This window comes from Lathyrus oleraceus, chromosome 5 (genome assembly GCF_024323335.1).
Source record: "Lathyrus oleraceus cultivar Zhongwan6 chromosome 5, CAAS_Psat_ZW6_1.0, whole genome shotgun sequence".
Lineage (NCBI taxonomy): Eukaryota > Viridiplantae > Streptophyta > Magnoliopsida > Fabales > Fabaceae > Lathyrus > Lathyrus oleraceus.
The window spans coordinates 361,903,138-361,921,860 of NC_066583.1; the positions used below are offsets into that span (position 1 = coordinate 361,903,138).

The 18,723-nt window shown below is 34.8% G+C and overlaps 2 protein-coding genes across 2 annotated transcripts; both read left to right on the forward strand.

Moving 5' to 3' along the window:
* Positions 1 to 1,531: 1,531 nt before the first annotated feature.
* Positions 1,532 to 2,692, forward strand: LOC127080711 (F-box protein SKIP23-like; the record flags this gene model as incomplete). Its single annotated transcript, XM_051021013.1, has 1 exon — positions 1,532 to 2,692. A coding segment is annotated over one exon (1,161 nt), but the record flags the coding sequence as incomplete, so codon positions are not given.
* Positions 2,693 to 3,107: 415 nt separating this feature from the next.
* LOC127080712 (F-box protein At4g35733-like) lies at positions 3,108 to 11,524 on the forward strand. Its single transcript, XM_051021014.1, has 2 exons — positions 3,108 to 3,131; positions 10,391 to 11,524. The coding sequence occupies exons 1-2, from the start codon at positions 3,108 to 3,110 to the stop codon at positions 11,522 to 11,524; spliced, it is 1,158 nt and encodes a 385-aa protein (XP_050876971.1).
* Positions 11,525 to 18,723: the final 7,199 nt, after the last annotated feature.

Sequence of the window (18,723 nt, forward strand, 5' to 3'; positions counted from 1 at the left end):
CTGTCCACAATTCACCCAACCACAACGATCCAACTACCACAACATGGACACCAAACTCAATTAGGGAAACGTCGTTGGCGACAATCCCCCAACTTTTGGGAACAAATGATGACACATCTATCAAATACCGCTGGACCTTCCACCACACCTTCACATCAGCCACCATTGGATCATGTCAACACTCAATGACCCCAAACACCTAGGAAAATCGTGAGAGACCTCGAAGACAGACTAATGCACCTGGGTGTGGAACATTGAGCGTTTCAATTAGACGAGTCATTGAATTTTTTGTCTATTCTATGTAATTTTTTATTATAATATAATATAAAATTTATTTTCAGTATTTCATTTAATTAATTAAAATTATAACATTTAAAATTAAAATATATGAAAGGAGCATGCGCCACATGCATTATCGCATACATTATGTAGTGTATGCATGCGTCAATGCATGTGGCATCAAGGCATGCATGTGGCACTTACATGCATTGACTTTGCATGCATGCGCCCAGAGCCTTAGCGCCTCCTATGTATGTTAGTTTGATGCGTCAGTTCAACCGGAACATCAGTAGAAAAAAGTAGTTATTTTGATATTTTTTTTAAATTTTGATTATTTTGAGATTTTATTTTAAAAATTGGTTATTTTAAAAATAAATTAATAATTGAATTCTATGAATAGTTATTGATAAAGTCAAAATAAATTTTTTTGAAGAATATTTAAATGAAACTATTGATATTATCAATGAGTGAGGAAGTATCTTTTTAATAAGAAAGTTACAAGTATATATACTATTATCTCATTATGACTAATATGTAATAACCTATACTTTTAATAATTAAAGAAATGTGAAAATAAAGTTTAATTGAATTTTTGTGAATAGTCATTATCAATTAAGTCAAAAAGAAGATTTATTAAAGAATACTTAAATAAGGAAGAATGTTAACAAAAATTTAAATATTAAAGAAAAAGATAAAGATTGTTGAATAAAAAAAATCGTGACAATAAGTTATAGTTTTTTTTAGAAATATATTTTTTTACAGCAGTTTTTTTCGAAATATATAGTACTGTAGTTTGACTATTTAGTTAAATATTGGGAGTAAAGCTTTCCTTTTGTTTAGGAAAGTTTGGCTTTTTAGAGGAGAAAGTTTTAGTTGATTATAAACAAATGTTAATAAAATAAATAAATGATATTGCTAAATCTAAAACATAGTAGTTAATGGTTTAAAAAAGTATTGATTTTTTTTATTTTTAAAACATAATCATATTTTGAAATATTAAGAAAATATATATTTTTCGTATCTTTAACTTTATTAGAAAACTTAAAACATAATTATATTTTGAATATTTGATTTGATGTGATTGACCCAAACATAGAAACCCCTATCAATTGCAAAGATTTTCTCTTGATTTTAAGTCAGACTAAGATGATAAAAATTGGAATGTTTTAATATAAATATATGAAACAGCAAGAACAATGTACAGTTTAATTTTCTACTATTTTTTCTTACTTTCGAAAGATACTTGTTTTGAATATTGTCCATGAAGATAGATTGGAGGAACTTAGAAGCACTTCCTTTAAGTATAATTTTTGATAAGTTAGTAGAACGTATAGATCACATCTATTTCAGCGCCGTATGCAAGAATTGGTATTCCATTGCAAAGTTTAATTATCAAAATCGACAAATACATAATAATGTATTGCCCATGCTTATGGTTCCCACAAAAGGATGCAGAAAGAAGCGAAGTTTATATGGGATTTCATTAAAAAAAAATTATAACTTCATACTACCAGTACCTTGTAAAAAAAGGTTTTGTGGTTCAAGTCATGGTTGGCTGGCCAAGGTGGATTATAGTTCTAAAGTTACCCTTATAACGCTCATCAATCCTTTTAAAGATGCGGTTTCCATCACTTTACCACCCATCTGTTTCATGGATAGGTATAGAAGAAGTGTTCATTCTGAATATGATGTGCATAAGGTTGTTTTATCTACTAATCCTATATTTAAGCCACACGATTATGTAGTTGTGGCCATTTATAGTATGCGTCAATGTCTTGCATTCCTAAAAGCTGGACAAAAAACATGGATTTATATAGATGATATTCATCGTCTCTTCAACGATGTTATATTCTACAAAGGTTTAGTCTATGCCGTGGGACTATTGAATAACATTGTCTCGTTTGATTTATCTTATTTAAAGGATGAAAAGGTGATTCCTAAAGTTGTTTCTTTGGAGGGGGATGATTATGCTGATCGGGTTTATCTTGTAAAATCATTGGAGGGAGACTTATGGCTCGTTAGAAAATTTATTGATTTTCCCGAAGGTGAAGATAATATTGATCCTAGTAGAGGTACAAAAAGATTCGAAGTATATAATTTAGAATTGGATTTTCAAACGGGTGAACTTATACAAATGTTACAAATTGATAGTTTGGGAGATAATGTTTTATTTGTTGGTGATAGTGATTCTGTTGCTGTATCAGCTTCATATTTCTCTAATTATCTTCACAAAAATTCAATTTATTATACAGATGATTTTTACGGAGATACACTGCCATATCCTAATGGAGCGTTTGATATGAAAATCTACAATGTAAAAGAGAAAAAGTTTAGACAACACTGCCCTTATTACCATTGGTTTAAAGGAATGCCACCTGCAGTATGGGTTATTCCACCATTTCAATGGGATTGACAATTTCAACTTAAAATATATTGTTTTGTTTCATTTTAGTTTTTTTTTTTCATTTCCAAATTTGTTTGTTTAGTTAAGTAAATAGAAAGTAATTTATTTAATTCCTCTACATTGCAATTAATATATATCTCTATTCCAATTTTGCAATTTTAGTTTTCGGAATCGTATCAAATAGGAGCAATGAGTTATGCATGTTACAATTTTGAATCTGTTAGACTGTCATTCTAATTTCAGAAATTTTAGGTATGGTTTAAATAAGATTATACTTATAAATCTCAATCTTAAAATTTGAATCGTGAATATTAATTTTGATGTTGATTATCACATACACAATTTGAATCCGCTGCAATCTCTGCAACAATAGATGCCACCGCATAATTAGAATCACCATTAAAATCAAAGGATACTAATTGCTATGAATAAGGATTTAAAATGTAAGGTAATTCAAATCATATTACTATAAAAAAATGATAATTAAATTTTAAAAATTAAAAATATTTGTTAATTAAATAACTGAAGTAAATAAGTAATAATTGAATTATGTGAGTAGTTATTAATAAGGTCAAAATAAATATTTTGAAGAATATTTAAATGAAACTATCGATAATTATAAAAGAAAAGTAAACACCCAGTCATGCGACACATCCAAACTCAAAATCAAGAATCAAAAGCTAACTATCAACAACCATACGCAGCGATCACAACAGTCTATACCCCAAATGAGTTATACAGTTCAGCGTCATGCCATCGTATCCTCCCACGAATGAACATTCAAACATCTCATTGCCGTAACACCCAACCATTATTTGACTATAGTACACCCCGAGAACCATTGTTTCGTTTCCAAACCCATTCAATATCCCAATTCAGACAACCATACTGTCCACAATTCACCCAACCACAACGACCCAACTACCACAACATGGACACCAAACTCAATTAGGGAAACGTCGTTGGCGACAATCCCCCAACTTTTGGGAACAAATGATGACACATCTATCAAATACCGCTGGACCTTCCACCACACCTTCACATCAGCCACCATTGGATCATGTCAACACTCAATGACCCCAAACACCTAGGAAAATCGTGAGAGACCTCGAAGACAGACTAATGCACCTGGGTGTGGAACATTGAGCGTTTCAATTAGACGGGTCATTGAATTTTTTGTCTATTCTATGTAATTTTTTATTATAATATAATATAAAATTTATTTTCAGTATTTCATTTAATTAATTAAAATTATAACATTTAAAATTAAAATATATGAAAGGAGCATGCGCCACATGCATTATCGCATACATTATGTAGTGTATGCATGCGTCAATGCATGTGGCATCAAGGCATGCATGTGGCACTTACATGCATTGACTTTGCATGCATGCGCCCAGAGCCTTAGCGCCTTCTATGTATGTTAGTTTGATGCGTCAGTTCAACCGGAATATCAGTAGAAAAAAGTAGTTATTTTAAATTTTTTTTTTAAATTTTGATTATTTTGAGATTTTATTTTAAAAAATTGGTTATTTTAAAAAAAATTAATAATTGAATTCTATGAATAGTTATTGATAAAGTCAAAATAAATTTTTTTGAAGAATATTTAAATGAAACTATTGATATTATCAATGAGTGAGGAAGTATCTTTTTAATAAGAAAGTTACAAGTATATATACTATTATCTCATTATGACTAATATGTAATAACCTATACTTTTAATAATTAAAGAAATGTGAAAATAAAGTTTAATTGAATTTTTGTGAATAGTCATTATCAATTAAGTCAAAAAGAAGATTTATTAAAGAATACTTAAATAAGGAAGAATGTTAACAAAAATTTAAATATTAAAGAAAAAGAAAAAGATTGTTGAATAAAAAAAATCGTGACAATAAGTTATAGTTTTTTTTAGAAATATATTTTTTTACAGCAGTTTTTTTCGAAATATATAGTACTGTAGTTTGACTATTTAGTTAAATATTGGGAGGAAAGCTTTCCTTTTGTTTAGGAAAGTTTGGCTTTTTAGAGGAGAAAGTTTTAGTTGATTATAAACAAATGTTAATAAAATAAATAAATGATATTGCTAAATCTAAAACATAGTAGTTAATGGTTTAAAAAAGTATTGATTTTTTTTATTTTTAAAACATAATCATATTTTGAAATATTAACAAAATATATATTTTTCGTATCTTTAACTTTATTAGAAAACTTAAAACATAATTATATTTTGAATATTTGATTTGATGTGATTGACCCAAACATAGAAACCCCTATCAATTGCAAAGATTTTCTCTTGATTTTAAGTCAGACTAAGATGATAAAAATTGGAATGTTTTAATATAAATATATGAAACAGCAAGAACAATGTACAGTTTAATTTTCTACTATTTTTTCTTACTTTCGAAAGATACTTGTTTTGAATATTGTCCATGAAGATAGATTGGAGGAACTTGTTGGTGCAAAGGTAGAATAAAAGATGAATATTCTATTAAGAATGACGGCTACAAAACATGATGAAAGTTACAATGATTGTCACCCTATTTATAAGCTAAAACTAGGGTTACTAGAATATAATAAAATACTAAAATACCCTCTAACAAACTTAGGGGCTAAGAAAATAATACAATTTAAATATGAATTAAATCTAATAAAATCTAATACCATCCCTTAATTCATATTCCATCAAAACTTGTAACACCAATTCCATCCCTTAATATGAGAAATTGGTCAGTCTTGATAGCTTTCGTCAGAACATCTGCCAACTGCTTCTGAGTGCTGCAGTGTACAACTTCTAACACTCCCCTCTGAACTTGATGTCTCAGAAAATGATACTTGGTCTCAATGTGCTTGCTTCTCCCATGCAACACTGGGTTTCTGGCAAGATTGATTGCAGACTTGTTGTCAATCATCAGCTTTAGAGGTTTGTTTACTTTAATCTTCAGATCCTGCAATAGATTCAGAATCCACACAGCTTGGCATGCAGTAACAGCACCTGCAATGTATTCAGCTTCACAAGTTGACAACGCCACAACAGGTTGCTTCTTGGAACACCAAGAAATGGGACCTCCCAGAAATTTGAATAAGTACCCAGACGTACTTCTTCTGTCAACTCTGTCTCCACACCAATCAGAATCTGAATAACTCAGAAGTTCTGACTCATCCTTTCTTCCAGAAGGAAATAATACTCCATACTTCAGAGTTCCCTTGATATACCTCAGAATCCTGACTGCAGCTTGGTAATGGGACCACTTAGGTTTACTCATGAACCTACTAACCATCCCAACTGAATAGCAAATATCAGGTCTGGTATTGCACAAATACCTCAGAGAACCAACCAACTGTTTGAAGGTTGTAGCGTCCACATCCTTTCCATCAGAGTCAGAATCCAGTTTCTGATTTGTATCAGAAGGTGTGACAACAATCTTACAATTCTCCAGTTCAAATCTCTTCAGAAGTTCTAATTCATACTTGAGCTGATGCAAAATAATACCTTTCTCAGAGTATCTGAATTCCATCCCTAGAAAGTATGTCATTTTGCCTAGATCAGTCATTTCGAATTCATTCATCAGAACTTTCTTGAACTTGGCTATCTCCTGTTCAGAACTTCCAGTCAGCAGTATATCATCAACATATAAACATACCAGAGTCATATTTCCTTCAGAAGTATGCTGAACATAGACACCGTACTCCATCTCACATTTCTGAAAGCCTTGCCTCTTGAAAAATGAATCAATCTTCAGATTCCAAGCTCTGGGCGCTTGTTTCAATCCATATAGAGCTTTGTATAATCTGTACACCATCCCTTCCTGATTCTTTTTCACAAATCCAGGAGGTTGTGACACGTAAACTTCTTCTTCTAATGGACCGTTCAGAAATGCAGATTTTACATCTAAATGCATCAGAGGCCAATTCCTGTTAGCAGCTATTGCAATCACCATTCTGATTGTTTCATGTCTTGCTACAGGTGCAAACACTTCAGAGTAATCCAGCCCAGGTTTCTGTAGAAATCCTCTGGCTACCAACCTTGCTTTATGTTTGCCAATTGAACCATCTGGCTTTAACTTCTGCTTGAAAACCCATCTGACGCTGATGGCTTTCTTGTCTTTTGGAAGTTCTGTCAGCTTCCAAGTCTTGTTCCTCTCTATAGCATCAAGTTTATCTTTCATGGCCTTCAGCCAGAGCTTCTGCTTAAGAGCCTCTTCTGTACTTATGAGTTTAGAGTCTACTAACATGGCACACTGAATAACTTCTCCTTCAGAGTCTACTTCAGTGTCTTGCAGCATGTCAAATTCTGCATATCTTCTGGGGATGTTTCTGACTCTTTGTGGTCTCTGAACTTGTTCAGAGTCTTCAACTTCAGAGTTTCTACCTTCAGATGGTTGACTTCCTCCAGAACTTTGACCATCTGAAGGTTCTGGCATATTTCCAAAGTCTGAATTGCCACCAGAATCTGGATTACCATCAGAGTCTGGGTCATCAGAGTCAGGATCATCAGAGTCTGAAACATCAGAGTCTGCAACATCAGAGTCTGGAACATCAGAGTCTGGAACATCAGATTCTGGATCACTATCAGAGTCAGAATCAACGTCAAAATTTACTCCAACCTCAGAAATTCTGAACTCTGACCTTTCTTCAGAAGTTCTAACATCAGAATCAGATTGAGACTTATCCCAATTCCAAACTTCTGATTCCTTCACAATCACATCTCTGCTGAATTCAATTTTATTGGTTTCTGGACAATAGAGCTTGTATGCACCTGTACTGTGGTACCCTATCAGAATCATCACTTTGCTTCTATCATCCAGCTTCTGTCTTCTGGCTTCTGGAACATGTTTATAGCAAACAGAACCAAACACCTTCAGATGACTAACACTTTGCTTATCTCCAGTCCACTTCTGTATTGGAACTATTTCCTTCAACTTCTTCGTAGGACATCAGTTGAGTACATACGTTGCAGTGGCAACAGCTTCTCCCCAGAGCTTCTGAGGAAGTTTCTTCTCCTTTAGCATGCTTCTCACCATATCAAGCAAAGTGCGGTTTCTTCTTTCAGCAAGACCATTGTGTTGAGGGGTATAAGGAGCAGTAACCTCATGCTCAATTCCATTCTCCTCACAGAATTTCTGGAATTCTTTGGAGTTATACTCACCTCCACCGTCAGTTCTAAGAATCTTCAACTTCTGACCACTCTGATTCTCAGCCTTCATTCTGAACTTCTTGAATTCATCAAACACCTCGTGTTTAAACTTAATAAGGGATACCCATGTCATTCTTGTGAATTCATCAACAAATAACACAAAGTATTTATTCCCTCCAATCGATGCTACTGGAAATGGACCACACACATCAGAATGTACAACTCCCAAGGCATGTTTTGCTCTTGGAGCAGTTTCTGACGCAAATGGCAATCGTGGTTGTTTTCCTTCCATGCAAACTTTGCATGACTTTTCAGGATTCTTAATTGCAGGAATTCCATGTACCAACTTCTTTGAATTCAGATGTTTTAAGCTTCTGAAATTCAAATGACCAAATCTTCTGTGCCACAGCTCACTCTCCTTCTCAGCACTTGTTGCACTAAGACATTCTGAGTCTGCAGTTCTGACATTCACCTTGAATGTTCTATTCCTTCCCTGTTCTGACTCCATAATCAACTTCTGATTGCAGTCATACAGCTTCAGAAAATTGTCCTTCATGGTAACTGAAAAACCTTTCTCAATTAATTGTCCCACACTCATCAGATTGCTTCTGATGCCAGGTACATACCACACGTTCTGAATCAATGCTGTTTTCCCATTGTTCAGAAGCACTCTGACATTTCCCATACCTTCTGCATTAAGATATTTGTCATCAGCACATCTGATCTTTGTCCTCTTTTCAGAGTCAAAGTCAACCAGCCATTTCTTGTTTCCAGTAAGATGATTTGAACAGCCAGTGTCCATATACCACCAGTCTATCAGATCCATATCATCAGATTCAGAGGCCATCAATAGCACAGATTCGTCATCAGAACTTCTGGCTATATTTGCTTCTTCTGATTTTCTCTCCTTGTTTGGCCAACAGTCTCTAGCAAAGTGACCAAACTTCTTACAACAGTAACATTGGATTTTCTTCTTGTCATACTTCTCTTTTCCCTTCTGAGCATTCTTTTGTCTATCAGAGGTTGAGCTTTCTGACTTCTGACCACCATCAGATCTTCTCCTGGCTTCTGACTGCTTCTGATACCTCCTATCAGAAGTTGCTTTCAGAGCCTGCTGCTCTACTTCCCTTTCAAAAGTTCTTTCAGTCAAACGCAACTCTTGCGCTTCTAGACTGCTCTGCAGCTCTTCAATTCTCATTGTGCTCAGATCCTTGGAATGTTCTATTGCTACCACAATGTAATCAAATTGAGAGGTAATGTAACACCCGATGTCGGAGAGGCCGAAGAGTGGTTACATGTGACACCCGAGGGCGAGGGAGTGGTTGTTTATGCATGAGGCATGACAATGAGACACTCCTAGCAGCTTCTAGGGGAAAAACCGAATTCACATCGGAATGAGAGGGATCCTGAGGCTATGCAGGTATGAGACTGCATGGTTGAGTGAAGGCTTATAAGGATTAATTGGTACTACCTATACCAACGAGATGCATCTTCTTTTCGGTAGCCCAATAGATAAGAACTCCATAGTTAAGCGTGCTTGACTTGGAGTAGTATTGGGATGGGTGACCTTCTGGGAAGTTTCCCGGGAAGCATGTGAGTGAGGATAAAACATGCTGAAAAGACCCGTGTTGGTTTGTGGGGTCAGTCGGTAATCCTGAAAGCAGTTTGGGCTGTTACAGGTAAGGGATCTCAATACCTTCTCCATGATTGTTTCTTCAGAAAGAGTTTCTCCACACGCTTTCATCTCATTAGTGATCAGAATCACTCTGGAGATGTATTCAGAAACTTTCTCATTATTCTTCATGTTGAGATTCTCATATTGCTTTCTCAAGGACTGAAGCTTCACCTTCTTCACTGATGCGTCACCACCATAACATCTAACCAGTGTGTCCCACGCAGCCTTTGCTGTCGTTGAATCTGCAATCTTCTCAAACACATTTACATCAACACATTGATGAATGAAGAACAATGCTTTCTGATCCTTCTTCCTTACTTCCTTCTGCGCGTTTTTCTGTTCATCCGTCGCATTTGCTGCTACCGGAACATAACCATCAGTGACAAGATCTAGAACATCTTGAGCACCGAACAGTACATGCATTTGGATCATCCAACGATTCCAGTTTTTACCGTCAAATACTGGAAGTTTGGTGTTCATGTTGCCGTTTCCGTTCATCTTTCTACCTTGCACAGTACACTCAGATTTCTCACACAGTGTTTCCCAACCCACAGAATTAAAATTCTGATCAGATTTTGTTCAAGATTCAACACGAATCTAAGAATCAAAACCAAACACACAAGACCTCACGTTCACTCGTGTTTCCCGTGTTTCCCAATGAATCCGAACCGGAGCTCTAGATACCAATTGTTGGTGCAAAGGTAGAATAAAAGATGAATATTCTATTAAGAATGACGGCTACAAAACATGATGAAAGTTACAATGATTGTCACCCTATTTATAAGCTAAAACTAGGGTTACTAGAATATAATAAAATACTAAAATACCCTCTAACAAACTTAGGGGCTAAGAAAATAATACAATTTAAATATGAATTAAATCTAATAAAATCTAATAGAACTTAGAAGCACTTCCTTTAAGTATAATTTTTGATAAGTTAGTAGAACGTATAGATCACATCTATTTCAGCGCCGTATGCAAGAATTGGTATTCCATTGCAAAGTTTAATTATCAAAATCGACAAATACATAATAATGTATTGCCCATGCTTATGGTTCCCACAAAAGGATGCAGAAAGAAGCGAAGTTTATATGGGATTTCATTAAAAAAAAATTATAACTTCATACTACCAGTACCTTGTAAAAAAAGGTTTTGTGGTTCAAGTCATGGTTGGCTGGCCAAGGTGGATTATAGTTCTAAAGTTACCCTTATAACGCTCATCAATCCTTTTAAAGATGCGGTTTCCATCACTTTACCACCCATCTGTTTCATGGATAGGTATAGAAGAAGTGTTCATTCTGAATATGATGTGCATAAGGTTGTTTTATCTACTAATCCTATATTAAAGCCACACGATTATATAGTTGTGGCCATTTATAGTATGCGTCAATCTCTTGCATTCCTAAAAGCTGGACAAAAAACATGGATTTATATAGATGATATTCATCGTCTCTTCAACGATGTTATATTCTACAAAGGTTTAGTCTATGCCGTGGAACTATTGAATAACATTGTCTCGTTTGATTTATCTTTTTTAAAGGATGAAAAGGTGATTCCTAAAGTTGTTTCTTTGGAGGGGGATGATTATGCTGATCGGGTTTATCTTGTAAAATCATTGGAGGGAGACTTATGGCTCGTTAGAAAATTTATTGATTTTCCCGAAGGTGAAGATAATATTGATCCTAGTAGAGGTACAAAAAGATTCGAAGTATATAATTTAGAATTGGATTTTCAAACGGGTGAACTTATACAAATGTTACAAATTGATAGTTTGGGAGATAATGTTTTATTTGTTGGTGATAGTGATTCTGTTGCTGTATCAACTTCATATTTCTCTAATTATCTTCAAAAAGATTCAATTTATTATACAGATGATTTTTACGGAGATACACTGCCATATCCTAATGGAGCGTTTGATATGAAAATCTACAATGTAAAAGAGAAAAAGTTTAGACAACACTGCCCTTATTACCATTGGTTTAAAGGAATGCCACCTGCAGTATGGGTTATTCCACCATTTCAATGGGATTGACAATTTCAACTTAAAATATATTGTTTTGTTTCATTTTAGTTTTTTTTTTCATTTCCAAATTTGTTTGTTTAGTTAAGTAAATAGAAAGTAATTTATTTAATTCCTCTACATTGCAATTAATATATATCTCTATTCCAATTTTGCAATTTTAGTTTTCGGAATCGTATCAAATAGGAGCAATGAGTTATGCATGTTACAAATTTGAATCTGTTAGACTGTCATTCTAATTTCAGAAATTTTAGGTATGGTTTAAATAAGATTATACTTATAAATCTCAATCTTAAAATTTGAATCGTGAATATTAATTTTGATGTTGATTATCACATACACAATTTGAATCCGCTGCAATCTCTGCAACAATAGATGCCACCGCATAATTAGAATCACCATTAAAATCAAAGGATACTAATTGCTATGAATAAGGATTTAAAATGTAAGGTAATTCAAATCATAGTACTATAAAAAAATGATAATTAAATTTTAAAAATTAAAAATATTTGTTAATTAAATAACTGAAGTAAATAAGTAATAATTGAATTATGTGAGTAGTTATTAATAAGGTCAAAATAAATATTTTGAAGAATATTTAAATGAAACTATCGATAATTATAAAAAAAAGTAAACACCCAGTCATGCGACACATCCAAACTCAAAATCAAGAATCAAAAGCTAACTATCAACAACCATACGCAGCGATCACAACAGTCTATACCCCAAATGAGTTATACAATTCAGCGTCATGCCATCGTATCCTCCCACGAATGAACATTCAAACATCTCATTGCCGTAACACCCAACAATTATTTGACTATAGTACACCCCGAGAACCATTGTTTCGTTTCCAAACCCATTCAATATCCCAATTCAGACAACCATACTGTCCACAATTCACCCAACCACAACGACCCAACTACCACAACATGGACACCAAACTCAATTAGGGAAACGTCGTTGGCGACAATCCCCCAACTTTTGGGAACAAATGATGATACATCTATCAAATACCGTTGGACCTTCCACCACACCTTCACATTGTTGGTGCAAAGGTAGAATGAAAGATGAATATTCTATTAAGAGAATGACGGCTACAAAACATGATAAAAGTTACAATGATTGTCACCCTATTTATAAGCTAAAACTAGGGTTACTAGAATAGGATAAAATACTAAAATACCCTCTAACAAACTTAGGGGCTAAGAAAATATTACAATTAAATATGAATTAATTCTAATACCATCCCTTAATTCATATTCCATCAAGACTTGTAACACCAATTCCATCCCTTAATCTGAGAAATTGATCAGTCTTGATAGCTTTCGTCAGAACATCTGCCAATTGCTTCTGAGTGCTGCAGTGTACAACTTCTAACACTCCCCTCTGAACTTGATGTCTCAGAAAATGATACTTGGTCTCAATGTGCTTGCTTCTCCCATGCAACACTGGGTTTCTGGCAAGATTGATTGCAGACTTGTTGTCAATCATCAGCTTTAGAGGTTTGTTTACTTTAATCTTCAGATCCTGCAATAGATTCAGAATCCACACAGCTTGGCATGCAGTAACAGCACCTGCAATGTATTCAGCTTCACAAGTTGACAACGCCACAACAGGTTGCTTCTTGGAACACCAAGAAATGGGACCTCCCAGAAATTTGAATAAGTACCCAGACGTACTTCTTCTGTCAACTCTGTCTCCACACCAATCAGAATCTGAATAACTCAGAAGTTCTGACTCATCCTTTCTTCCAGAAGGAAATAATACTCCATACTTCAGAGTTCCCTTGATATACCTCAGAATCCTGACTGCAGCTTGGTAATGGGACCACTTAGGTTTACTCATGAACCTACTAACCATCCCAACTGAATAACAAATATCAGGTCTGGTATTGCACAAATACCTCAGAGAACCAACCAACTGTTTGAAGGTTGTAGCGTCCACATCCTTTCCATCAGAGTCAGAATCCAGTTTCTGATTTGTATCAGAAGGTGTGACAGCAATCTTACAATTCTTCAGATTAAATCTCTTCAGAAGTTCTAATTCATACTTGAGCTGATGCAAAATAATACCTTTCTCAGAGTATCTGAATTCCATCCCTAGAAAGTATGTCATTTTGCCTAGATCAGTCATTTCGAATTCATTCATCAGAACTTTCTTGAACTTGGCTATCTCCTGTTCAGAACTTCCAGTCAGCAGTATATCATCAACATATAAACATACCAGAGTCATATTTCCTTCAGAAGTATGCTGAACATAGACACCGTACTCCATCTCACATTTCTGAAAGCCTTGCCTCTTGAAAAATGAATCAATCTTCAGATTCCAAGCTCTGGGCGCTTGTTTCAATCCATATAGAGCTTTGTATAATCTGTACACCATCCCTTCCTGATTCTTTTTCACAAATCCAGGAGGTTGTGACACGTAAACTTCTTCTTCTAATGGACCGTTCAGAAATGCAGATTTTACATCTAAATGCATCAGAGGCCAATTCCTGTTAGCAGCTATTGCAATCACCATTCTGATTGTTTCATGTCTTGCTACAGGTGCAAACACTTCAGAGTAATCCAGCCCAGGTTTCTGTAGAAATCCTCTGGCTACCAACCTTGCTTTATGTTTGCCAATTGAACCATCTGGCTTTAACTTCTGCTTGAAAACCCATCTGACGCTGATGGCTTTCTTGTCTTTTGGAAGTTCTGTCAGCTTCCAAGTCTTGTTTCTCGCTATAGCATCAAGTTCTTCTTTCATGGCCTTCAGCCAGAGCTTCTGCTTAAGAGCCTCTTCAGTACTTATGGGTTCAGAGTCTACTAACATGGCACACTGAATAACTTCTCCTTCAGAATCTACTTCAGTGTCCTGCAGCATGTCAAATTCTGCATATCTTCTGGGAATGTTTCTGATTCTTTGTGGTCTCTGAACTTGTTCAGAGTCTTGAGCTTCAGAATTTCTAGCTTCAGATGGTTGACTTCCTCCAGAGCTTTGATCATCTTCAGGGTCTGGCATATTTCCAGAGTCTGAATTGCCACTAGAATCTGGATTACCATCAGAGTCTGGGTCATCAGAGTCTGGATCATCAGAGTCACCTTCATCTTCTGAGTCTTCTCCAGAGTCAGAATCACTATCAGAATCAGAATCAACGTCAGAGTTTACTCCAACTTCAGAAATTCTTAACTCTGACCTTTCTTCAGAAGTTCTAACATCAGAATCAGATTGAGACTTATCCCAATTCCAAACTTCTGATTCCTTCACAATCACATCTCTGCTGAATTCAATTTTATTGGTTTCTGGACAATAGAGCTTGTATGCACCTGTACTATGGTACCCTATCAAAATCATCACTTTGCTTCTATCATCCAGCTTCTGTCTTCTGGCTTCTGGAACATGTTTATAGCAAACAGAACCAAACACCTTCAGATGACTAACACTTTGCTTATCTCCAGTCCACTTCTGTATTGGAACTATTTCCTTCAACTTCTTCGTAGGACATCGGTTGAGTACATACGTTGCAGTGGCAACAGCTTCTCCCCAGAGCTTCTGAGGAAGTTTCTTCTCCTTTAGCATGCTTCTCACCATATCAAGCAAAGTGCGGTTTCTTCTTTCAGCAAGACCATTGTGTTGAGGGGTATAAGGAGCAGTAACCTCATGCTCAATTCTATTCTCCTCACAGAACTTCTGGAACTCTTTGGAGTTATACTCACCTCCACCGTCAGTTCTAAGAATCTTCAACTTCTGACCACTCTGATTCTCAGCCTTCATTCTGAACTTCTTGAATTCATCAAACACCTCGTGTTTAAACTTAATAAGGGATACCCATGTCATTCTTGTGAATTCATCAACAAATAACACAAAGTATTTATTCCCTCCAATCGATGCTACTGGAAATGGACCACACACATCAGAATGTACAACTCCCAAGGCATGTTTTGCTCTTGGAGCAGTTTCTGACGCAAATGGCAATCGTGGTTGTTTTCCTTCCATGCAAACTTTGCATGACTTTTCAGGATTCTTAATTGCAGGAATTCCATGTACCAACTTCTTTGAATTCAGATGTTTTAAGCTTCTGAAATTCAAATGACCAAATCTTCTGTGCCACAGCTCACTCTCCTTCTCAGCACTTGTTGCACTAAGACATTCTGAGTCTGCAGTTCTGACATTCACCTTGAATGTTCTATTCCTTCCCTGTTCTGACTCCATAATCAACTTCTGATTGCAGTCATACAGCTTCAGAAAATTGTCCTTCATGGTAACTGAAAAACCTTTCTCAATTAATTGTCCCACACTCATCAGATTGCTTCTGATGCCAGGTACATACCACACGTTCTGAATCAATGTTGTTTTCCCATTGTTCAGAAGCACTCTGACATTTCCCATACCTTCTGCATTAAGATATTTGTCATCAGCACATCTGATCTTTGTCCTCTTTTCAGAGTCAAAGTCAACCAGCCATTTCTTGTTTCCAGTAAGATGATTTGAACAGCCAGTGTCCATATACCACCAGTCTATCAGATCCATATCATCAGATTCAGAGGCCATCAATAGCACAGATTCGTCATCAGAACTTCTGGCTATATTTGCTTCTTCTGATTTTCTCTCCTTGTTTGGCCAACAGTCTCTAGCAAAGTGACCAAACTTCTTACAACAGTAACATTGGATTTTCTTCTTGTCATACTTCTCTTTTCCCTTCTGAGCATTCTTTTGTCTATCAGAGGTTGAGCTTTCTGACTTCTGACCACCATCAGATCTTCTCCTGGCTTTTGACTGCTTCTGATACCTCCTATCAGAAGTTGCTTTCAGAGCCTGCTGCTCTACTTCCCTTTCAGAAGTTCTCTCAATCAAACGCAACTCTTGCGCTTCTAGACTGCTCTGCAGCTCTTCAATTCTCATGGTGCTCAGATCTTTGGAATGTTCTATTGCTACCACAATGTAATCAAATTGACAGGTAAGGGATCTCAATACCTTCTCCATGATTGTTTCTTCAGAAAGAGTTTCTCCACACGCTTTCATCTCATTAGTGATCAGAATCACTCTGGAGATGTATTCAGAAACTTTCTCATTATTCTTCATGTTGAGATTCTCATATTGCTTTCTCAAGGACTGAAGCTTCACCTTCTTCACTGATGCGTCACCACCATAACATCTAACCAGTGTGTCCCACGCAGCCTTTGCTGTCGTTGAATCTGCAATCTTCTCAAACACATTTACATCAACACATTGATGAATGAAGAACAATGCTTTCTGATCCTTCTTCCTTACTTCCTTCTGCGCGTTTTTCTGTTCATCCGTCGCATCTGCTGCTACCGGAACATAACCATCAGTGACAAGATCTAGAACATCTTGAGCACCGAACAGTACATGCATTTGGATCATCCAACGATTCCAGTTTTTACCGTCAAATACTGCAAGTTTGGTGTTCATGTTGCCGTTTCCGTTCATCTTTCTACCTTGCACAGTACACTCAGATTTCTCACACAGTGTTTCCCAACCCACAGAATTAAAATTCTGATCAGATTTTGTTCAAGATTCAACACCAATCTAAGAATCAAAATCAAACACACAAGACCTCACGTTCACTCGTGTTTCCCGTGTTTCCCAATGAATCCGAACCGGAGCTCTAGATACCAATTGTTGGTGCAAAGGTAGAATGAAAGATGAATATTCTATTAAGAGAATGACAGCTACAAAACATGATAAAAGTTACAATGATTGTCACCCTATTTATAAGCTAAAACTAGGGTTACTAGAATAGGATAAAATACTAAAATACCCTCTAACAAACTTAGGGGCTAAGAAAATATTACAATTAAATATGAATTAATTCTAATACACATCAGCCACCATTGGATCATGTCAACACTCAATGACCCCAAACACCTAGGAAAATCGTGAGAGACCTCGAAGACAGACTAATGCACCTGGGTGTGGAACATTGAGCGTTTCAATTAGACGGGTCATTGAATTTTTTGTCTATTCTATGTAATTTTTTATTATAATATAATATAATTTTTATTTTCAGTATTTCGTTTAATTAATTAAAATTATAACATTTAAAATTAAAATATATGAAAGGAGCATGCGCCACATGCATTATCGCATACATTATGTAGTGTATGCATGCGTCAATGCATGTGGCATCAAGGCATGCATGTGGCACTTACATGCATTGACTTTGCATGCATGCGCCCAGAGCCTTAGCGCCTCCTATGTATGTTAGTTTGATGCGTCAGTTCAACCGGAACATCAGTAGAAAAAAGTAGTTATTTTGATATTTTTTTAAAATATTGATTATTTTGAGATTTTATTTTAAAAAATTGGTTATTTTAAAAAAAAAAAATAATTGAATTCAATGAATAGTTATTGATAAAGTCAAAATAATTTTTTTTTAAGAATATTTAAATCAAACTATTGATATTATCAATGAGTGAGGAAGTATCTTTTTAATATGAAAGTTACAAGTATATATACTATTATCTCATTATGACTAATATGTAATAACCTATACTTTTAATAATTAAAGAAATGTGAAAATAAAGTTTAATTGAACTTTTGTGAATAGTCATTATCAATGTCAAAAAGAAGATTTATTAAAGAATACTTAAATAAGGAAGAATGTTAACAAAAATTTAAATATTAAAGAAAAAGATAAAGATTGTTGAATAAAAAAAATCGTGACAATAAGTTATAGTTTTTTTTAGAAATATATTTTTTTACAGCAGTTTTTTTCGAAATATATAGTACTGTAGTTTGACTATTTAGTTAAATATTGGGAGTAAAGCTTTCCTTTTGTTTAGGTAAATTTGGCTTTTTAGAGGAGAAAGTTTTAGTTGATTATAAACAAATGTTAATAAAATAAATAAATGATATTGCTAAATCTAAAACATAGTAGTTAATGGTTTAAAAAAGTATTGATTTTTTTATTTATAAAACATAATCATATTTTGAAATATTAACAAAATATATATTTTTCGTATCTTTAACTTTATTAGAAAACTTAAAACATAATTATATTTTGAATATTTGATTTGATGTGATTGACCCAAACATAGAAACCCCTATCAATTGCAAAGATTTTCTCTTGATTTTAAGTCAGACTAAGATGATAAAAATTGGAATGTTTTAATATAAATATATGAAACAGCAAGAACAATGTACAGTTTAATTTTCTACTATTTTTTCTTACTTTCGAAAGAGACTTGTTTTGAATATAGTCC